The 21,193-nt window shown below is 32.4% G+C and overlaps 4 protein-coding genes across 9 annotated transcripts; 1 reads left to right on the top strand and 3 right to left on the bottom strand.

The window, feature by feature from the left end:
* The first annotated feature begins 113 nt into the window (after positions 1-113).
* Positions 114-5,720, top strand: LOC140040241 (uncharacterized). 2 transcript variants are annotated; one of them, XM_072086013.1, is made up of 4 exons: positions 114-237; positions 2,069-2,233; positions 2,799-2,955; positions 3,845-5,720. In XM_072086013.1, exons 3-4 carry the CDS (start codon positions 2,875-2,877, stop codon positions 5,282-5,284), a joined length of 1,521 nt encoding a protein of 506 aa, XP_071942114.1. In that variant the 5' UTR covers positions 114-237; positions 2,069-2,233; positions 2,799-2,874; the 3' UTR covers positions 5,285-5,720. The 2 variants fall into 2 exon arrangements, with proteins under 2 accessions (XP_071942114.1, XP_071942115.1); XM_072086014.1 differs by having other exon boundaries at positions 2,069-2,277.
* On the bottom strand, positions 5,694-8,338 carry LOC140040242 (adenosine 5'-monophosphoramidase HINT1-like). The gene is made up of 3 exons (XM_072086015.1): positions 8,177-8,338; positions 7,287-7,391; positions 5,694-6,930 (listed from the first exon to the last, which is right to left on the bottom strand). The coding sequence occupies exons 1-3, from the start codon at positions 8,270-8,272 to the stop codon at positions 6,766-6,768; spliced, it is 366 nt and encodes a 121-aa protein (XP_071942116.1). The 5' UTR covers positions 8,273-8,338; the 3' UTR covers positions 5,694-6,765.
* A 2,380-nt stretch (positions 8,339-10,718) lies between these two features.
* LOC140039566 (uncharacterized) lies at positions 10,719-17,468 on the bottom strand. 3 transcript variants are annotated; one of them, XM_072085178.1, is made up of 7 exons: positions 14,139-14,153; positions 12,893-13,772; positions 12,575-12,660; positions 12,120-12,164; positions 11,824-11,886; positions 11,473-11,487; positions 10,719-11,335 (listed from the first exon to the last, which is right to left on the bottom strand). In XM_072085178.1, exons 2-7 carry the CDS (start codon positions 12,964-12,966, stop codon positions 11,268-11,270), a joined length of 351 nt encoding a protein of 116 aa, XP_071941279.1. In that variant the 5' UTR covers positions 12,967-13,772; positions 14,139-14,153; the 3' UTR covers positions 10,719-11,267. The 3 variants fall into 3 exon arrangements, with proteins under 3 accessions (XP_071941279.1, XP_071941280.1, XP_071941281.1); XM_072085180.1 differs by lacking the exons at positions 10,719-11,335; positions 11,473-11,487; positions 11,824-11,886; positions 12,120-12,164; positions 12,575-12,660 and adding exons at positions 14,493-14,534; positions 14,660-14,701; positions 14,911-14,986; positions 15,601-15,697; positions 17,406-17,468 and having other exon boundaries at positions 13,609-13,772; positions 14,139-14,150; XM_072085179.1 differs by lacking the exon at positions 11,473-11,487.
* A 573-nt stretch (positions 17,469-18,041) lies between these two features.
* LOC140040240 (uncharacterized) lies at positions 18,042-20,435 on the bottom strand. 3 transcript variants are annotated; one of them, XM_072086010.1, is made up of 6 exons: positions 20,018-20,419; positions 19,602-19,684; positions 19,329-19,373; positions 19,047-19,109; positions 18,747-18,761; positions 18,042-18,611 (listed from the first exon to the last, which is right to left on the bottom strand). In XM_072086010.1, the coding sequence occupies exons 1-6, from the start codon at positions 20,074-20,076 to the stop codon at positions 18,559-18,561; spliced, it is 318 nt and encodes a 105-aa protein (XP_071942111.1). In that variant the 5' UTR covers positions 20,077-20,419; the 3' UTR covers positions 18,042-18,558. The 3 variants fall into 3 exon arrangements, with proteins under 3 accessions (XP_071942111.1, XP_071942113.1, XP_071942110.1); XM_072086012.1 differs by lacking the exon at positions 18,747-18,761 and having other exon boundaries at positions 20,018-20,421; XM_072086009.1 differs by lacking the exons at positions 18,042-18,611; positions 18,747-18,761 and having other exon boundaries at positions 18,894-19,109; positions 20,018-20,435.
* Between the last annotated feature and the right edge of the window lie 758 nt (positions 20,436-21,193).

The following is a 21,193-nucleotide window of genomic DNA, read 5'->3' as shown; positions in this document are numbered from 1 at the left end:
CTAGGATCTTGTTGAAATCTCATTTAGACTCCTACTTCTTTTGTGTTTAAATCGATGTTAGCTGAGACGGTTATTATGTCATTCGATTACAAGTCCATATAATAAATAAATAGCTGGTTGGGTCATTTATTGGTGTAAAAGAAATTGCGACAACAGTGTTTGTAGCAATTCTCCGTTGTTATGTAACTGTTTTATTTAGTTTTACGAAGCAGCGAGAGATTTTCACAAATAAAAAAGGTAGGAAACCGCGTATAAATTATAATGTTTAAATAATAGGCACAAATATTGGTAATTTGCGTTGGTTAACTATTTTCAAAATGGTAGGAGGAGAGAGGAGCGTCGTTTCGATATCGGAAGGTAAGAAACTTCACGCACAAATTAGATGAGAGACTCGTTTGGTCGAAAAGCTATTATACTGTGGAATTCAAGTAGATCAACATCAATTTAAGTCAGGTCTCAAACAGGCATGGTCCAACCCCCCTCTAAAATTTGCGCCGTATTCGAGATTTGATGTTATTTTTAAGAGGGCTTATAAGCATAGCCTAGCATCGACTCTGGACCCAACAAATGCTGAGCTCCGGAAACAAGTAAACCAATGACGACGACGATAATAGATCACGCATTTTTCTTACATACTGTAAAACTAAGGAATTTAGTAAGGTTTTCGTTATAGAATGATAGAATACTCATTTATGCTGTCTTTGATAATAATATTTAAAAAAATCTAATCAAATGACGTCATGATCAATAAAACAAAACAAAAATCGTTGTATTGTCACGATATTATTTCTCTTACAAATCATGACGTCATTTGATTGGACGCGTGAAAATATCATTTTCATCAAAGGAAGCATAGATGATTCCTAAATAGTTCTAGAATAAAAACTTGTTAGATTTCTTTTGATCGTTATCGTCCTAGTGTAAATGGGCCTTACAGTTATGGTTTCATTTTGAACAATGTCACTAAAATATTTTTCTTTTCTTTTCCTCTTTCATCCGTGGGGCCAACAAACTTTTATTTCAATATCACTAAAAGATATATATATATATATATATATATTATCTGTAACCGTGACTTTTCCAGTTCCATAACACAACAATAAAATTGGACTCGTTCTCAACGCCTTCGATATCTCACGAATGAGCAATAAAAAGAAATTTAATTGTTTGTTTAGCATTGGTGCAACGGACTAGTAAGTTATCTATGAAAGTTAATGAGTTATTGTGTAAGTCAAGAGTAATCAATAGCGTCCAAAGATCAAACGTAGCTGGATAATGTTAACTCGGTCATTGGGTGTTTCCTGGTAAATGCGTGCGTCCGTCTGCTGGTCATGGGTTTTGTTGTCTATCATCCGTGATTAGGCCTAGACGCGATAAACATCATGTAAGTATAGTCACCAATAACATTAAATCATTAATTTAATTCAATTGAAGGTAAATCGCCGATCATACGTAGAATACATGATCATGTGTATTAGGCCTATTTCGTTGACGCTTAAGATTCTTATAGCAGCAGACGACGTTGTGTTTCGACAAATTGAGAAGAATTCGAAGACTATGTAATAGTAAACAGATCTATTTATCCTATGTATAGGCATCTCTTTGTGTAATATTAGCCTACTGAACATTGGAAAGATGAAAATGTTATGGTACTTTGTTTATACGTGTCAACTTTCAACTGACAAATAGTTCATGTTTATAGAAGTTCTAGGTTCATTAGTGTTGTATAGAGGAAGTAAAGTAACATATCCGTGATTATAACATTTCAGGTGCAATTATATGAGTGAAAATGTTTGAGGCGATATGCTTTCTAAATTCAGCTGCTCTAAATATTCTAGGTTTCAAAAATAGAACTTCACATTAACGATATCAGGTCTTTATTCAGTCCTAATTGTAGTACTTGTTAAAGAGTGACGGATCTGTCTTTATATTCAATACGCTTCGCCGTCGTAGACATAGCGCGTTATACTATTTTGTGCCATGCCATGCCATTCCCGTCCCCCACCTAAATTTCGCAAATTGTAATGCAAAGATAGGATAATTAAGCCCTTCATTTCACCATTTTCAGACCCTGTACATCCGCCACTGAATGTTGCAAGTAGAATATCTTCAGACAAGGAATCCAAGAAGTGTGTGAATGACTCTAAGAAGAATAGAATCTAATCCAAGTCACCCTTCTCTTCGAGTATTATGCGGATGGACCACTAGGAAGAAGGGGACGCTGTGGACACTTGTAGGCGAGAGAAACTTCGTTCAGATAGACATTTGGTTCTTCCTGTAATCCTTGATTTATGTTAGAATCATTAAATGTTAGAATTATTAAACATAATTCTATCTTTTTAAATTAACAATTTTTTATAAAAACCCATTGCTGAATTTTATAGTTTTATCTCAATTTTAATAGAATCCATGTATTATTCATTTTATGTAAGTATTTCGATGTGGAGAGCCTCTCGACGGTTATTTTTATTTATAACTTTTAGGTTATCCGGCCTCATTGACTTACTTTTGTATTGTTTTTTTTTTTGTACTGTTCTGTATATTGGCGAAATAAATGATATGATATGATATGATTTGATACAACAACTATACATTATACATTCCCCTTACCGAACTTAATCCCCCCATTACAACAGACATCGATATTTTAGACAATTGCGGTATTGAATTTTCAGCTCATAGTTCAAAACGGAACTTTGACATTAGTACTATATAGCAGTTCGGCGTAGTGTTTTACAAATGATAAGATCCGTATTTATTGTAATAAATTATGTTCATCAATAGTCATTAATTTGCAGGAGTTATTAAATGACGGATGTTAGCAAAATGACATGATGTAGTATTGGATAGTCACGTCGTGTGTTTGAAAAAGCAATGCAGAGTCCGTTGAAACTGGAGGAGGTGCGCCACGAGCAGCGCAGAGTGGCAGCATTGATGCAAAACGCCACAGCACTGGTATGTATGCACTTAAATAAAATAATTATTATGTTTTCTAATACAATTATTTCGTTTCTAAAGAATTGTGGTTTACACCTTAAATTACAATGTTTTACCTAAAATGATGTGATATTATTTATTAGAATTTGTCTCTAACTTTGTTCCCCAATCTGTTCGCGCCAATCAAGCATCTAGCCTATACACCTCATCCTATAGGTATTATACTGTATTATAGATAGGGTAATGCGTTTAAGAGCTTCGGCTCATTGCATACCCGTTTTGTATCAAATACGTTTATAGAAATATTCTTGTGAAAGAAATACTGTATATATATATATTGTTGATACAATGGTACGTATAGTACCGCGAATGATGATATATTATATATTATCCAAATTCCTTCACTTGCACTGATGAAGGGCTAGTGTTGCCCGAAAGCTCTGCTAACTTTTCTGGCTGTTTACTTTATCGTTTTGATTTAGCTTTTCGCTTTTTATTTTTGTATCTCCATTGAGATCCAGCCACTGATACCCACAGCATTGTCATTTTTTTCAGTAATTTGCCTTTGGATTTATATATATATATATATATATATATATATAATTATAAAACGGTTAAAAAAAACAATTGAGTTATTCATAAAAATATATATATCGATTACCTTTATATTAAGTTATTATGCAGAGGAATATTAGATCCATTTATTCATTACGATTTTTATTAAATTATTCGGCACGCTTTCAGGTAGTTTGTTTTGTTCATTAGTTTTATATTACATTTTGATAAATTCATTGCAAGACAAAAGCCCTTTGTCGTCTTTGTGCAGAGGCATTGTTTGTTATCCATCAGTTTGTTTCTTTGAATATGATAGGATGTTTATTCTATCATTTTGTTTCTTTTAACACAGAGGTATCATTCGATCCAACCAAAAAGTGCATATTACAATCACATCAAGTACAATTATTTGACGAATCGACCATGGCGTTCGTTGGCTAGCAACAACACAGAAGATGTTGCAACAGAATCTCAAAATATATCCTTACCAGATATTAACGGTATAAAACACTTATACGCCAAATACACAGGTAAACAGTATGTACCATTGACACAACGCAATGGAGACGGCAACAATGCAAACGCATTTCCAGTCATACATTGTATAGGAGGTGCTGACGTAGATAAAAAATCACTTTCTCAGAAGGTTTCCCGACGGCTTTTGTCAAATAATTTAGGAAATTTCTTGCCAAAAATACACAATGTAGACGAAGAAACGTGGCAACTGTATAACTCAAGAGGCTTAACGAACGTTAAAATTCGGTCACTTAAAGGTTTCACTTTGATGTCACCGTCGTCTCAATCAACGTCAACCGGATTACAAAGAAAGCCATCAACAGATACTGTTTATGATCACAGTAGGCCTACTTTAAAAAATCGAAACAATTCATGGAAAACTAATGTAAGCGGTCCTCTAAAAGTAAGTGCAATACACGATGAGTTAAATAAGTTTGACGAAAAAAGAAAAAAATTGAAAACCAACTTAAGATACTCCGATAAGAACATGTACAAGTCTACTCATGGAGAAGGAAATGGCTCGCAACATAGTGTAAAACTACCTAAAATCTCAACAGAAACAAACAAAAAAGGTAATTCAACCACATTTCGGTATACGCATAGACAATCGGAGTACAATTTACCGGTGACTGATGATTTAAAAGATATTATTGGAAGTAAAACAGATACAGAAATTCCACATAATGTAGACCTGGCATCATGTAGCAAAGGTAATCACGCAAGAAACAATTCTAGTCAGAATTCAAGGCCCAAACTGCTGGTTAGTACGCCAGTCGAAAAAAGCACCGCAAACGATGAAACATCATCGACTGAATTGTTTACAGATAAAGAAGCGTTGAAAATCAATGAATATGAAGATAAGGGAACGCATCAGGAGGAACAAACGCGTACCGAACATTTTGATGATACCGATATGCAATCAAATTCAGAAAGTGACCACACAGATGAAACGGAAGATTCAGACGAAAGCGAAATGGACTCGGAAATAAACGACGTAAAAGGATCCACTTTAAAGGATGCGTCAGAAGATACGTGGCGTGACGCTTATGTGAACGCATTAGCAGTTGCCCGCAGTAGGCGTCAAACAGACACTTCATTTATGGGAAGCCAAATTTCTCGGTCTTTTGCGTTTTCATATTTTGACCATGTGCCATATTGCAAATGCAAAAAATGTACGGAAAAGACCATGAGAAATAGAGGGCGGGCTAAGAAAAATGGATCAATAATGAAATCAATATTTGGTGACGTAAATATGTATGACTATTATAAGTCATAATCAAGTATAGATGATTATTAAATAAATTAAGTTCCATTTGATTGCTTTGTTACAGGAATATTTAACAACTCTATTAAAATAATACAAATTAATATAAACGCCTTTTAGGGGAGAGAACATTAATGAAAATATGAATAAAAATATGCATGCGTTTTTACTTTCGATTTACTCAAATAAATTCGTAAGTTTGGAGTATCGATATAAAAATTCTAATAATTTCAATAGTGCTCTTAAGTTATTTCATACAACTGTTAGTGCTCTAAAGTGGGTTGTTTCCCTGCACTCTTGTACGCAATACAACCACGACGCAGGAGCAATGTGATTAAGTTGATCACTAGCGCTGTGCTTACGTAGTTGCGTTGCGTGCATGTGGGGACCATGTTTAAGTTTACAAACACTCTGAAAACAATTATAATTCTTATTACTTCAGATTTATTTCGAATATATTTCGTTTATAACGAATGTCAACTATTACAACATTTTGGAAAAATCATTGAATCTCATAGGGTAATATTTAGATTATAGTTAAAAATGTATTTATATGTTTATCAAGTTTATACAATAACACCTTTACTTTGATTATTGATCATGATCAATTCAAGTTTTATGCTACAAGTTTAGTTTTATGTTTCAGCTTATGGGCTGCCTTTCACAAGCTTTGCTCTTTTTTAATGTTGTCCGTTTTATTTAATAGTGTACAATGGTTGTATGTACTTTATAACATATGAATTTACAGGAGAAATAAACGTTACAAGTACTTTGATTGAAGTATAAAATCCTACAAAATGTGAATATTATATAATGTAGTCCTTCTCTAAATGAAGCATAAAAGGCAAACATCTGTCAGCCAGTGTACGCAATAAAATGTTATGCATGATTTTCACGTTCAAATTAAACCAATTTTATGGGCTCCGGGTATACAGTAATTTTATTGTTTATTATAAAATATAATTAAACCTTGGCAAACATTGATAATAAACACAAAAAATCTTTTTATAGGTGGTAAAGATGATTGAGCATCGTGAAAAAGCCCCCTTTTTATGAAAAATAGGTGCTATAAGACTTTTTCATTTGTTATATGAAAAATGCCTTCATAATAAATTAACATAAATGACAGGCAATTTCCTATCTTCTAACATAAAAAAAAAGTCCTGTTAGCAGAACTTTTTTTTTTAAAAAGGCTTACTAAATTTCTAAAAGCTTGTTTTGATTTACTGCTTACATAAAATAAGTGGTGGTTAGGATCAATATTTTTTGCAATAATTTATACTGTATTTCATAACCAAACAATATACATTTTAAACTGGGCACTACCCTTTATAAAGTTCTTCATGTCCGTTAGATTGTACCATAAGGATTTTCTGTTCAATTTGTCAAAGAAAATGTACAAGAAAGAGGGTGAGGTGATGGACAAAAAGAAGCTAGTAATTATTGAATTTTATTACCCACAAAAAAAATTGATACTACAGGAAAACTGACTTTTATCCAGGGGGCCAGCTGAGTTGTCTCTTTCCAAGGACATGTAAATGTACGTGAAACACTGTTTGACAGCCATCGCTTCCGTCATTCACCACAACACGGAATCCATTTTCTAATTTCTGTTCCTTAGCAACCTTCTGTGCGATAAACATTAAATGCCCCAGAAGCTTTAAAAATAACAGTTAAAAAAGTATTTTGGTAAAAATTATATTTGTTAAATTGAAAACTATATTTATATAAACACAAAAAAGGGATGAGGAGTGTTTATACCGGTGGTAATTAAAAAAATTAACAAATCATAAATAAATGATATAATATTAATATATTATTATAACATTATAAATAGTATTTTAATTGGACAGTATTAAATATTTTTTGATTATAAAACACTGTATGAGACCTAAAGAAAATATAATGCTATGATTTACAGTACAATTATTACTATAAGTCAAATGGCACGATCAACATCACAGAAGATGGTATGTATTATTCATCAGTTACAATGAATCAATTATTTATTTACCGGTATATCTTCCTCTGTCGCCTTAGATAGCCCAGGAATTGGTTTTTTAGGAATGACTAGAAAGTGAACAGGTGCTTGTGGATTGATGTCTTTAAACGCAAGGCACTAAAGCAAAAACAAATATTATTACGCTTATGAAATGTAACTGTACAGTTAGTAAAGCCTCCCTCTCTCACAATGTCTCTGTCAGGATCCATACATACATGTTTCTTTCTCCCTTTTACTGCCGGTACCGGCCCACTCTCACTCGACACAATAAGGCTGTGTGTGTTTATGCACTTGTCATTTGTATGACCCACTATACGACCCCCGGGTCCGGGAGAGGTGCGTCATTTGTCCGATGTGCGTCATACCATTGAATACCATGACGCACCCGTGCGTCAAAAATGTGACTTACTTTTAGGTGACCATGACGCACCCATTTTGACGCACTGTGTCGGTGACCATGTTGTTTATGATATGGTGGGTGGTAAAGTGATGGACATTGACACACCTTGTTCATTGATGTGACGTACCATCTAGGTTTTTTGATGCACCCCTGCGTCAGTAATTATTTGTAAATGACGCACCTCTCCCGGGGGTGTCCTATAGTGGGTCATACAATTGACAAGTGCATTATACAACACAACAAGGTTGAAAACATGACTATTAAAAATTGTTGTGTTGGTAGAGGGCCGAGGCCAATTAAATCTTCACATCTTCTACTCTAACGCTATCACTAGTACAGTACTACCTACTACTACTAGTAGTACTACTCATTCTAGCCTCTAGGCCTAGGGCCTACTAGGCCTATAGGGCTAGGCTAGAATGAGTCGGTGTGTGTGTGTGTAGCTAGCTAGCCTAGACCTGATTGAACGAGTTTTTTTTAACATTCATCTAGCATACAGTACCTGTTCATCTTCATAGATAATATCAGAAGGAATTTCCTTACGAATAATCTTTCCAAATATAGTGTTTCCCCCCTCAGGCTCAGTAGCGGATGCCATGTTTGTGTGTCGCGCTGGGCGGCGGTGGTTCCTCTCGTGACGATCTCGTCGTCGTTGAATCGTAATAAAAAATAATACAGCGCCCTCCCTTAAAAACATTCTTTAAAATTAAAACAACATAAGTTCTTCAGTCTTGATTTTAACCATTTATTTTGTCATTTTATAAGTGAAAACATTTTTTTGTGTGTGTTTCTTTTACGGAAGTGATTAACTTTATTAAAACTACAAAATAACATATTCAAGGTCTGATTTAATTAATCTTCATTTTTCTTCAGTCTTCTGAATAAATAAAAAAACAATTTCTAACTCGCACTTTTATTTGTTAATGAAAGAAAGAAAGTCACTATTTTCTTCTTTGAGCATCTCCTCTGCTTAAAAAAAGAGCAGATTTGTCGAGGCCTGTAAATATAATAAATATGGTCAGTTTCCGAAGTCCCATTCCTAGGTGCATTCTTAGGAAAATCTTATGATCGACGTTAGTTGGACGATAAGCTATAGGCCTATATATGGCATTAAATGACATTAAGCATCTCTCATTTGAACTGAATACTGATTCTGACGTGAGAACTCTAATGTTTACTATATTTTGTTTTTATTGAAGCAGTATGTAAATAGGCCTACATTTAATAAATACAGAACATAATTGACTTACCACTTTCTTTTTCTTCTGAAAAAAAAAATCAGAAATGTTGATTACAATACAATTGGGTTTAGCAAGGCTAGAGTAGGCCTACAAGCATTCAGACAATTTGTTTTTATGACCTATAGCAAGTTTGTTAAAACCCTTCCCAATACAATTCAGATTGTAGGCTTCTACAGATTTCGCTAAATATTATAAACATAAGGAATTTTTACTTGTTTTATCGCAAACGGCATCACCAGGCTGACAAGGAGGATCTACAAAACAGACAGTTAGTGAAAGTTCAACATCTTTGGTAAGAAAGTGGTATGGTGAAATCATAATGTTGCACATTTTGTGACGTTAATGCTTACCTTTACACCATACGACTCCCCCACACAGGACAAGAATTGTCAATATAATGAAAAGTCGATTCATCTTTGAAAATTGCTGCTGATTGAAATATTAAATACCAATTATCTTAAATGCAGATGATAGTCAAAATGTTGTTTGTAGAAGAGCATGGCTAAATCGTTTGTCCATGTTGAGTACTGGACGCATCGGTTGTAGTTAGGCCTAGGCCTACTCTAATTTCTAATTGGGAAAATTATTTGCGTTTTACGCGTTGTCTTTACGTGAATAAATAAGCTTGGTTTCCACTCGCAACGCAAGGACGTACGCGCACTGTAATGCTTGGTTACACTTGTAGACAACGTAAGGATGTAAGTTCGAATAATCCATCTGCTGATGATCATAGAAATGTCATTTTTGATTGGTCAATGGAGTTTCACCTTGCTTTGCGTCCAATGGAGACCATGGTTTAAGTTAATTACAATGAAATGGAAAGTCAGTATAATTACCGAGTACGAAATTGATTTAGAGTAGAGTGGTCAAACAATCATTTTTGGCTTGGCTACTGGTCACAGCAAGGTAATTTTAGTCTCAAATTGATTAGAAGGTATACATTTATATTCAGTCTAATGGGACATTTTAGTCAAAAATGACCGGAAAATGCCAAGAAAGAAAAATACATACCTGCTTCCAAAAAAGAATAGTAATATCGATGCAACCGAGACGCCACTTGAATAAGTTGCAAGCACCGCTGCTACGTTTTATATGCATTTTTTTTACATTATCATAACCAATGTTAATATATTCAAAGCGAATGAATCATTTAAACAAATTTAAATTCAATGCTTTGCCGTTTATTATATGTCACGGTTTTTTTGTCGTCGGTTTTATGTGACAAGTTTTACTTCTTGTAAAATCCTCTATTAATGGTATATTTCTTCTTTATTTAATTTGTTATTGTTATTTTCTATACACCATTAATAAAAACAAATGTTTATGAATGAATGAGTCACGGCATACTGTATATGAAACTTCAAATTAGGTAAATCTATTCTTTCCAATTTATGGTAGGCCTTTATATATAATCATTGCACTGGTGCTATTAACAAATGCTTCGATATGGTTCTCAGTTGGTGAAGAATAAACTACGCGGCTTTACTAGTTTCAAATAGCACCTGAAAGAATTTCGATAGTGTAATAATGTGCATAATTTATACAAACAGTTTGAAAATAAATTCTTCCAGCGTAGGAATACGGATCTATAGTTTTTGAACACCTTAAACAAATGTTATGGTGTGGTTTATCATGACACATTAGCATCTAAAAGGTTAACGAGACAATGATTTGTCATGTTTTGCAATTATTTTACGAAGTGCTAATTAGGAAACAAAGACATTTAAAGGTTAATTAATTACTTTGAACCAACAGTTTGATGCCAATACTTTTATCATTATATTATTTATGATTATAATTACAATACATTTAAATAAGTATTGTCTGCTAAAGGTTAAAAATTGTAAATTATTCAATTTTGATCACGTTCAACACAACACGAATGGAAACAAAAATGCATTAGAAAATGTTACAGTGACCACTAATGGAACATTGGAATAAAGGCTAAAACGCTGTCTACACTATCAAACTAGTTGACAAAAAAAGTGTGATATGCCCAAATATGGTAGTGATACCCAAATATGGTAGTGATATGACATCATCATGTCCATATATGGGTACATTCTTTTTGTCACATCAAGTTTGATAGTGTAGACAGAGCTTTACTGGCTATTTGAGCCAATTTCACACGAAGTTTGAAACCTCAGTTTTCTATGACAATATAGTTTCCAGTATTCTTTTATAAATGAATAAATTGTTATCTATCATAATACAAACTATATAAGACCACGTAATATTCGACAGTTTAATTTCTCTTTAAGCTTGTTGTAGGCCTAATGTCTCCATACAGTATACTTTTCTACATTTATATTTAAATATAATGTTATCTCAGACACAAAGAGTGCAATGTTCTCATTTATTTTCCTTTCCAAGAATAAATTGAGCATCTAGAAGACTAGGAAAGAAACGGTCACCGGGAGCTGTGAAAGAAATTTCGATAATTTTAAATTAGGCCCTATAGTTCCTAAAAATGTCTGTCCTTATAAATTATTAATAATGTGACTGCATGTATAATTTCTGTTTGTTGTGACAGTTTTAATCGAGGTTTGATACTTACGCAAGAAGTCTCGTTCTGAAAGAAGAATAGAATGTAGGGCATATTAAGAATAACTCAAGACACAGACAGGGTGTCTTCCACGCGCTGTGCTAATCAACGAAAATTCCGAATTAACTACTGTAAAAGTGGTGGTTCCTGTTTTATTTAAGTTTGCTTAGGCCCCTAATTACGTTTAACTGAATTTTCTCTTTTTTTCAAAGAACATTTCTTCGACGAAATGCTTCATTATTAGTGGCTCGAAAAAGCGGACAAACTTACATTGATCATAAACGCTATTTTTGTGTTTCCCACCTCAAATTTTCCCAATTTTTCAAGAAACTGCTAACCTAGAGACCAATAAGAAATTCTTACCTTCGTAGTGCGGACACGAATTATCATCTGTACAGATATATGCAAACCCGTTAAGGCCAGTTTCTATTGAGAAAGAAAGAACATATTTTTCAGTTTTCTTGTCAATGGGTTGTAACAAAAATGTCTATAGGCCTGGCAATGACGTTAATAAACAACAAATAAAAAAAGACATGTGTTATTGATTGATAACGGGACTTCTTAAAAAAGAAATCAACTATTAAAAAAGTTTATTTACGATAACTAAGGCTTATCATTTCAATCTTAATCAATTGCTATTCTATAAATAAAATCATTACCTGCTGCACAAGTGTGGCTGTCACTGGACGCGAGACAAGTGTCATCTGAAACAGAAACAACATCTTATTTAAGGTAATATGGCAATAAGTGAAATATGGTGCCACTGTAGGCCTTAGACTTGCCCCAAGTCTGTATTATCTTTTTTTTAAATTTATTTGTTTTTATTTCGACCGCGATTTTTGTCTGAAAATACAGTAGTATCCAAAATCAAGTAGTATACGTATGAAACGCCATGTGTGCCAAAATATTTATCTTTTAACTAATATTAAGACAAAACTCCGTCTGAAACCCAGACTATGTAGGCCTATGCCATTTTCTGAAACCATCCTAAAGAACAGAAAAGCTTCAGAAAATATACTAGAAAGTCTAAAATGATACTTTAATATTGGAATTTATGCATTAGATTTAGCTGAGTGTTTATAGACCGTTTGGTTAGGCCAATACGTTTTCATACCTCTTGACATTACGACTTTAACTCCTCCATAATATAGGAAAAGGAATGTCAATACAATCAACAATCGATTCATCTTGGAAAAGTTTCTGTTGAAGTAAGACAGAAATAAATGCAGTAGAGATTTTTTTTAATGCGATTACAATTTGGGAAATTAAAGTACCGTAGTTGTATAATATAAAATAACAAGTATAAACTTTCACTAAAATGTATAAATAGTACAATATATTTTATCAAATGTGAACTACTTAACGATATTTCTGAGATCAGGATAAATGGACCACCTTTCAGTGGTCTAAAATAAAGTAAAATTCAAATTACCTGCTTTCAAACAACGATACTGGTACTCGAACCGTAGACGTAAAACTTGCACGTTCACACAATTTTCGTTGCATAGATTTAATTATACATAAACAATTTATGAAACATATGTTTATGTTCAAAATGAATAAATAATTTGTAAACAAATTAAATTATTTGCCAATTATAACGCGACATTTAAGTTGTACAACCCCCGCGTTGCCAAGTTTGTTTTTGTTGTATTAGTGTATTATGTAATCATTATTACGTAGCAACCATTATGGTTATGTTAAATAAAATTAATCAGTCATAAAAATGTTGTGTTTACTGTGATGACACTTTATAGTGTGACGACAATGGTCAAAATTAAAGTCAATTCATCAAGTTTTTAATGGATATATTTACAATCTTAGGATTTACTAGTGAAACCTCCATAATTAAAGACATAGAGAAATAAGTTAATTTTTCTATACAAAATATGGATGAATGCTACAGATTAAATGTAAATCCTAGGTATTCATTCAGTGAAAATAATCTTCTATTCTCTAATTTATTGTGATTGCACCGGTGGTATTCGAGCTTCTTCTGTTTGCAAAAAAACTAAGAAAGATTTCCGAAATGTACAACTTTAGAACATTCTGAATAGAAATCATGGATGTCCTGTGCTCGAGAAGTCTTTAATTTGACATACCTTGCTTTTTAAACCCAGTGACAAACTTAACAAACACCAACACAAATTAATTTGCAGTATTCTTTATTTTAAATGTGTTTCTATCTATTTAAATGTCATAGATAATAAGGCAATTTAAGGAGGCCACGTATTCAAGACTTTGAAAAGAATGTGCTCATTTATACTACCACAGAGGATGAGGCATAGGCCCAAGCCCAAGCAATTCAGGATCTATCAAAGAAATAAAAAAATAAATGAAAAAGTCCTTTATAAAAATAAATATCGAACGAAATATCACTAAGTAATTTAGAATTAGACTAATTAATATAGGGCCTGTCAATATTTGTTTTATCTTGGCGATTTGCATGTATTAGAAAAAGTTTACACCATTTTCATTTTCACTAATTATATTGTCAGTACTAGGCTACTTATTTTGTCACAAATTACCGTATCATCATTTAGTAAAATCTTGTATGACATAAAAATGTACATACATATGTTGAAGTTAACTCACACTGTTGCCAGTAATTATCATAGTTATTGACATTATCGATGAAAAAGTGTGTATGTTAATTTGAAGTGAGGTGTAATACTTACAGATACCATGTCCTGAAAGGAAAACATAACTGTACTATTACTGATAGTACTATAATATTATTATAATATCTTATGATCGACGTTAGTTGGACGATAATCTATAATAGGCCTATACTGTTAAATTTGTTGGCATTAAATGACAATAAGCATCTCTGATTTGGACTGAATACTGATTTTGACGTGAGAACTCTAATATTTACTATATTTTGTTTTTATTGAAGCAGTATGTAAATAGGCCTACATTTAATAAATACAGAACATAAAATTGTTAAATGTAAATGTCATTTTCAGATTGTAGGCTTTGACAGATTTATTATTATTATTATTTATATTATAAACAAAAGAAATTTGTACTTGTATTATCGCAGTCGGCATCACCAGGCTCACAACGAGGATCTACAAAGGAAACGATTAGTGAAAGTTCAAATTCTTTGGTGAAATCATAATGTTGGCTTTGAGAATTTAAATTTCATAATTATCGACAGATTTCGCTCAATATTATAAACAAAAGGAATTTTTACCTGTATTATCGCAGGCGGCATCACCAGGCTCACAAGGAGGATCTAAGAGGCAGACAATTAGTGAAAGTTCAATATCTTTGGTAAGAAAATGGTATGGTGAAATCAAAATTTCATAATTATGTACTGTAACGTAATATGGATTTTAATTTGTTTTGCTTGCGAGCACAATTATGGAAGCATACATTTTTAATAAAGTAAAGAGCTGTGACTGTGAGTCGCAATGTTGCACGTTTTATGACGTTCATGCTTACCTTGACACCATACAACTCCCTCACACAGGACAAGAATTGTCAATATAATGAAAAGTCGATTCATCTTTGAAAATTTCTGATGATTGAAATAATAAATACCAATTATCTTAATGCAGATGATATAGTCAAAATGTTGTTTGTGGAAGAGCATGGCAAAATCGTGTGTCCTTGTTGGGAGGTAATCGAATACTGGACGCATCAGTTTTTGTTAGGCCTACTCTAATTTCTAATTGGGAAAATTACTTGCGTTTTACGTGACTTAATAAGCTCGGGTTTCCACTCGGACGCAACGCAAGGACGTACGCACACTGTAATGCTTGGTTCACATTTGGAGACATCGTAAGGACGTAAGTTCGAATAATCCATCTGCCTAAAGCTTGGTTCCCACTAGGACGCAACGTAAGGACGTAAACGCAAAGCAAGCGTGTTGACCAAAGACAAGCGACAGTTTATAATTCATCGCTTGTGATTGGTCAACTCACTTACGTTGCGTCTACGTCCTTGCGTTGCATCCTAATGGGAACCAAGCTTACCAAGACAGACACGATGATCATCGAAATGTCACTTACGATTGGTCAATGGCGTTACATCCTGCTTTGCGTCCAGTGGAGAACATGGTTTAAGTTAAGAACAGAGAAAGTTAGTAGGCCTATACTGTAATTCCCGAGTAAAAGAAAGGAAAATACATACCTGCTTCCAAAAAAGAACAGTATGTCGATACCAACTGAGACGCCACTTGAATAAGTTGCAAGCACCGCTGCTACGTTTTATATGCATTTTTGTTGCACTATAAAATGCATATTATTATTACATTATGATAACCAATGTTAATATATTCAAAGCGAATGAATCATTTAAACAAATTTAAATTCAATGCTTTGCCGTTTATTATATGATGTCACATTTTTTTTTTGTCCAAGGGTTTTACGTGACAAGTTTTACTTCTTGTAAAATCCTCTATTGATGGTATTTCTTCTTTATTTAATAATTTGTTATTGTTATTTTCTATGCACCATTAATAAAAATAAATGTTTATGAATGAATGAGTCACGGCATACTGTATATGAAATTTCAATTTAAAATCCATTCTTTCCAATGTTATGGTAGGCCTATTCATTTTTATATAATACTGCACTGGTGCTATTACAAAATATGTTCGATATGGTTCTCAGTTGGTGAAGAATAAACTACGCGGCTTTACTAGTTTGTTTCTGTTTCAAAAAGCACCTGAAAGAATTTCGATAGTGTAACGTGCATAATTAATTTATACAAACAGTTTGAAAATAAATTCTTCCAGCGTAGGTGTGGTTTATTAAGTCACATTAGCATCTAAAAGGTTAACGAGACAATGATGTGTCATGTTTTACAATTATTTTACGAAGTGCTAATTAGGAAACAAAGACATTTAAAGGTTAATTAATTACTTTGAACCAACAGTTTGATGCCAATACTTTTATTATTATATTATTTATGATTATAATTACAATACATTTAAATAAGTATTGTCTGCTAAAGGTTAAAAATTGTAAATTATTCAATTTTGATCACGTTCAACACAACACGAATGGAAACAAAAATGCATTAGAAAATGTTACAGTGACCACTAATGGAACATTAGAATAAAGGCTAAAACGCTGTCTACACTATCAAACTAGTTGACAAAAAAAGTGTGATATGCCCAAATATGGCAGTGATACCCAAATATGGTAGTGATATGACATCATCATGTCCATATATGGGTACATTCTTTTTGTCACATCAAGTTTGATAGTAAACAGCGCTTCAATGGCTATTTGAGCCAATTTCATATGGAGTTTGAAACCTCAAAGTTTCCAATGACAATATAGTTTCCAGTATTTCTTTATGAATGAATGAATTGTTATCTAAAGATCATAATTCAAACTATATAAGGCCACGTGATATTCAACAGTTTAATATCTCTTTAAGCTTGTTGTAGGCCTAATGTCTCCATACAGTATACTTTTCTATATTTGTATTTAAATATTATGTTATCTCAGATAAAAGAGTGCAGTGGTCTCATTTATTTTCCTTTCCAAGAATAAATTGAGCATCTAGAAAAATAGGAAAGAAACGGTCACCGGGAGCTGTGAAAGAAATTTCGATAATTTTATTTTAGGCCCTATAGTTCCTAACAATATTCACTTATAAATTATTAATAATGTGACTGCATGTATAATTTATGTTTGTTGTGACAGTTTTAATTGAGGTTTGATACTTACGAATGAAGTATCGTTCTGAAAGAAGAATAAAATGTAGGCCTATTAAGAATAACACAAGAATACAAATGCAAGAGTGTCTTGTGCACGCGCTGTGCTGATCAGAGAAAATCCCGAATTAACTAAAAGTGGTGGTTCCTGTTATTTAAGTTCGCTTAGGCCCCTAATTACGTTTAACTGAATTTTCTCTTTTTTGAAAGAACATTTCTTCGACGAAACGCTTAATTAGTAGTGCCTCGAAAAAGCGGACAAACTTACATTGATCATAACCGCTATTTTTGTGTTTCCAACCTCCAATTTTCCAAATTTCTCAAGAAACTGCTAACCTAGAGACCAATAAGAAATTCTTACCTTCGTTATGTTGACACGAATTACCATCTGTACATATATATGCAAACCCGATAATGTTTATGAATGAATGAGTCACGGCATACTGTATATGGAACTTCAATTTAGGTAAATCTATTCTTTCCAATGTTATGGTAGGCCTTTATATATAATCACCGCACTGGTGCTATTAAAAAATATGGTTCTTCTTTGGTGAATAAACTATACGGCTTTACTAGTTTGTTTCTGTTTCTAATAGCACCTAAAAGAATTTCGATAGTGTAACGTGCATAATTTATACAAACAGTTTGAAAATAAATTCTCCAAGCGTAGGAATACGGACCGATAGTTTTTGAACACCTTAAATAAAATGTTATGGTGTGGTTTATCATGACACATTAGCATTTAAAAGGTTAACGGCACAATGATGTGGCATGTTTTGCAATTATTTTACGAAGTGCTAATTAAGCAACAAAGACATTTAAAGGTTAATTAATTGTTTGAACCAACAGTTTAATGTCAACAATTATAGGATTATAATTATACATTTAAATAAGTATTGTCTATCTAAAGGTTACATATTGTAAATTATTCAATTTTAATCACGTTCAACACAACACGAATGGAATAAAAAATGCATTAGAAAATGTCACAGTGACAACTACTGGAACTTTAGAATAAAGACTGATAGCTCTGTCTACATTATCAAACTAGTTGACAAAAAAGTGTGATATGCCCAAATATGGTAGTGATACCCAAATATGGTAGTGATAAGACATCATCATGTCCATATATGGGTACATCACATTTCTTTTGTCACATCAAGCTTGATAGTGTAAACAGAGCTTTAGTGGTTATTAGAGCCAATTTCACACGAAGTTTGAAACCTCATAGTTTTCTATGATAATAGAGTTTTCAGTATTCCTTTATAAATGAATGAATTGTTATCTAAAGATCATAATACAAATAAGTAATATTCTACAGTTTAATTTCTCTTTAAGCTTGTTGTAGGCCTAATGTCTCCATACAGTATACTTTTCTAGCTTTATATTTAAATATAATGTTCTCAGATAAAAGAGTGTTCTTATTTATTTTCCTTTCCAAGAATAAATTGAGGGAAGTAACGGTCACCGGGAGCTGTGAAAGAAATTTCGATAATTTTAAATTAGGCCTTATAGTTCCTAAAAATGTTCACTTATAAATTGTTAATAATGTGACTGCATGCATAATTTCTGTTTGTTGTGACAGTTTTAATTGAGCTTTGATACTTACGAATGAAGTATCGTTCTGAAAGAAGAATAGAATGTATGCCTATTAAGAATGTGCACATTTCTTTTGCTTATAGAGTGTCTTACACGCGCTGTGCTGATCAAGGAAAATACTGAATTAACTAAAAGTGGTGCTTCCTGTTTTATTTAAGTTCGCTTAGGCCCCTAATTACGTTTTAACTGAACCTTTTCTTTTTTTTTTCATTATTAGACATGTGGCTCGAGAAAGCAGACAAACTTACATTGACCATAACCGCTATTTTTGTGTTTCCCACCTCAAATTTTCCCAATAAGAAATTCTTACCTTCGTAGTGTGGACACGAATTACCATCTGTACAGATATACGCAAACCCGTTAAGGCCAGTTTCTATTGAGAAAGAAAGAACGTATTTTTCATTTTTCTTGTCAATGAGTTGTAACAAAAATGTCTATATGACAATGATGTTAATAAACAACAAATAAAAACTAAGAAACCTGTATTTTATATATTTAAAAAAGTTTATTTACGATAACTTAGACTTATAATTTCAATTTCAATCAAAACTACAATCTTAATCAAATTTTATTCTAGAAATAAAATCATTACCTGCCGCACAAGTGTGGCTGTCACTGGACGCGAGACAAGTGTCATCTGAAACAGAAACAACAACATCATCTTATTTAAAGTAATATGGCAATAAGTGAAATATGGTGCCAGTGTAAGCCTTATATGTCATTTTTGGAAACCACCCCAAAGAACAGAAAAACTTCAGAAAATATATATTGCAAAGTCTAAAATGGTACTTTAATATTGAAATTTATGCAATAGATTTAGCTGAGTGCTTGTAGACCGTTTGGTTAGGCCAATACGTTTTCATACCTCTTGACATTACGACTTTGACTGCTCCATATATGAAAAGGGATGTTAATACAATAAAAAATCGATTCATCTTGGAAAAGTTTCTGTTGAAGTAAAACAGAAATGAATAAACATTTCTAATTTGTTTTCACAAACCCTTTCTCTACACCAAATATATATACACCAAATATATATACATCACATAGCCAAAATATGTCTAAGAAAGCATGCAGCAGAGATTTTTTTAATGCAATTAAAATTTGGGAAATCAAAGTACCGTATGTTTATAATATAAAATAACAAGTATAAACTTGCACTAAAATGTATAAATAGTACAATATTTGTTATCAAATGTGAACTACTTAACGATATATTGCTGATATCAGGGAAAATAGACCACCTTTCATTGGACTAATATAAAGTAAAATTCAAGTTACCTGCAGTTCAAATAACGATACTGGTACTCGAACCGTAGATGTAAAACTCGCACGTTCATACAATTTTTCGTTGCATAAATTTAATTATACATAAACAATGAAACATATGTTTATGTTCAAAATGAATAGATAATTTTTATAAAATTTAATTATTTGCTAATTTTAACTATAACGCCACGTTTATTATGAAAGTTTTCGTTGTAGTAGTTACTAGGCCTAAATAATTATTACATAACATTATGGTTATATTTAATAAAATTAATCAGTCATCAAAATGTTGGGTTTACTGTGATGACACCTTTGGTGTGACGACAATGGTCAAAATTAAAGTCAATTCATCAAGTTTTTAATGGATATATTTACAATCTTAGGATTTACTAGTTTGTTATTTTTGTAAAATTGCAACTGAAATTCAATAAGCTATAATAATGAAACCTCCATAATTAAAGACATAGAGAAATAAGTTAATTTTTCTATAAAAAATATGGATAAATGCTACAGATTAAATGTAAATCTCTGGTATTCATTCAGTGAAAATAATCTTCTTTTCTCTATTTTATTGTGATTGCACCGGTGGTAATTGAGCGTCTTTGCAAAAAACTAAGATTTCCGAAATGTACGACTTCCAGAACATTCTGAATCGAAATCATGGATGTCCTGTGGTCGATAAGTCTTTATTTTGACACACCTTGCTTTTAAACTCAGTGACAAACTTAACAAACACCAACACAAACTAATTTGCAGTATTATTTATTTAAATGTGTTTCTATCTACTTAAATGTCCTAAATAGATAGGCAATTTAAGGAGGCCACGTATTCAAGACTTTGAAAAGAAAAGCAGGAATTGAATCACATGCAGTTTACACGTTTAGAATGTTCATTTTTCCAATAAAATGTTTATATGCCAGAAAATGATGTTGTATGCTTATTCTTAAGTCTCTGTGTATCAAATGTATGTTCTCATTCATACTGCCACATAGGCATATCCAAGTTGGTAAGAAAGAACGCGTCATTAGGAGCTATCAAAGAAATACAAAAATAAATAAACAAGTTAATTCTGGAAAATGATATCCTTTATAAAAATTAATATCGAACGAAATATCATCAAGTAATTTAGAATTAGACTATTAATATAGGGCCTGTCAATATTTGTTTTATCTTGGCGATTTGCAGGTA

This window comes from Antedon mediterranea, chromosome 2 (genome assembly GCF_964355755.1).
Source record: "Antedon mediterranea chromosome 2, ecAntMedi1.1, whole genome shotgun sequence".
Lineage (NCBI taxonomy): Eukaryota > Metazoa > Echinodermata > Crinoidea > Comatulida > Antedonidae > Antedon > Antedon mediterranea.
Note: the sequence above shows the minus strand (reverse complement) of the source record. Positions and strands in the feature narration are given on the sequence as shown.

What these genes read in the sequence shown, in the direction of transcription:
- LOC140040241 (XM_072086013.1), top strand. Translation starts at nt 2,875, where the DNA reads ATGCAGAGTCCGTTGAAACTGGAGGAGGTGCGCCACGAGCAGCGCAGA. An exon ending in TGCAAAACGCCACAGCACTG is followed by an intron (nt 2,956 to 3,844) that starts GTATGTATGCAC and finishes CTTTTAACACAG; the next exon opens with AGGTATCATTCGATCCAACC.
- LOC140039566 (XM_072085178.1), bottom strand. Translation starts at nt 12,966, where the DNA reads ATGCAACGAAAATTGTGTGAACGTGCAAGTTTTACGTCTACGGTTCGA. An exon ending in GTATCGTTGTTTGAAAGCAG is followed by an intron (nt 12,661 to 12,892) that starts GTAATTTGAATT and finishes TTACTTCAACAG; the next exon opens with AAACTTTTCCAAGATGAATC. An exon ending in CAGCCACACTTGTGCAGCAG is followed by an intron (nt 11,887 to 12,119) that starts GTAATGATTTTA and finishes CTTTCTCAATAG; the next exon opens with AAACTGGCCTTAACGGGTTT.
- LOC140040242 (XM_072086015.1), bottom strand. Translation starts at nt 8,272, where the DNA reads ATGGCATCCGCTACTGAGCCTGAGGGGGGAAACACTATATTTGGAAAG. An exon ending in TTATCTATGAAGATGAACAG is followed by an intron (nt 7,392 to 8,176) that starts GTACTGTATGCT and finishes TTTTTGCTTTAG; the next exon opens with TGCCTTGCGTTTAAAGACAT. An exon ending in CGACAGAGGAAGATATACCG is followed by an intron (nt 6,931 to 7,286) that starts GTAAATAAATAA and finishes TTATTTTTAAAG; the next exon opens with CTTCTGGGGCATTTAATGTT.
- LOC140040240 (XM_072086009.1), bottom strand. Translation starts at nt 20,076, where the DNA reads ATGAACGTGCGAGTTTTACATCTACGGTTCGAGTACCAGTATCGTTAT. An exon ending in TATCGTTATTTGAACTGCAG is followed by an intron (nt 19,685 to 20,017) that starts GTAACTTGAATT and finishes TTACTTCAACAG; the next exon opens with AAACTTTTCCAAGATGAATC. An exon ending in CAGCCACACTTGTGCGGCAG is followed by an intron (nt 19,110 to 19,328) that starts GTAATGATTTTA and finishes CTTTCTCAATAG; the next exon opens with AAACTGGCCTTAACGGGTTT.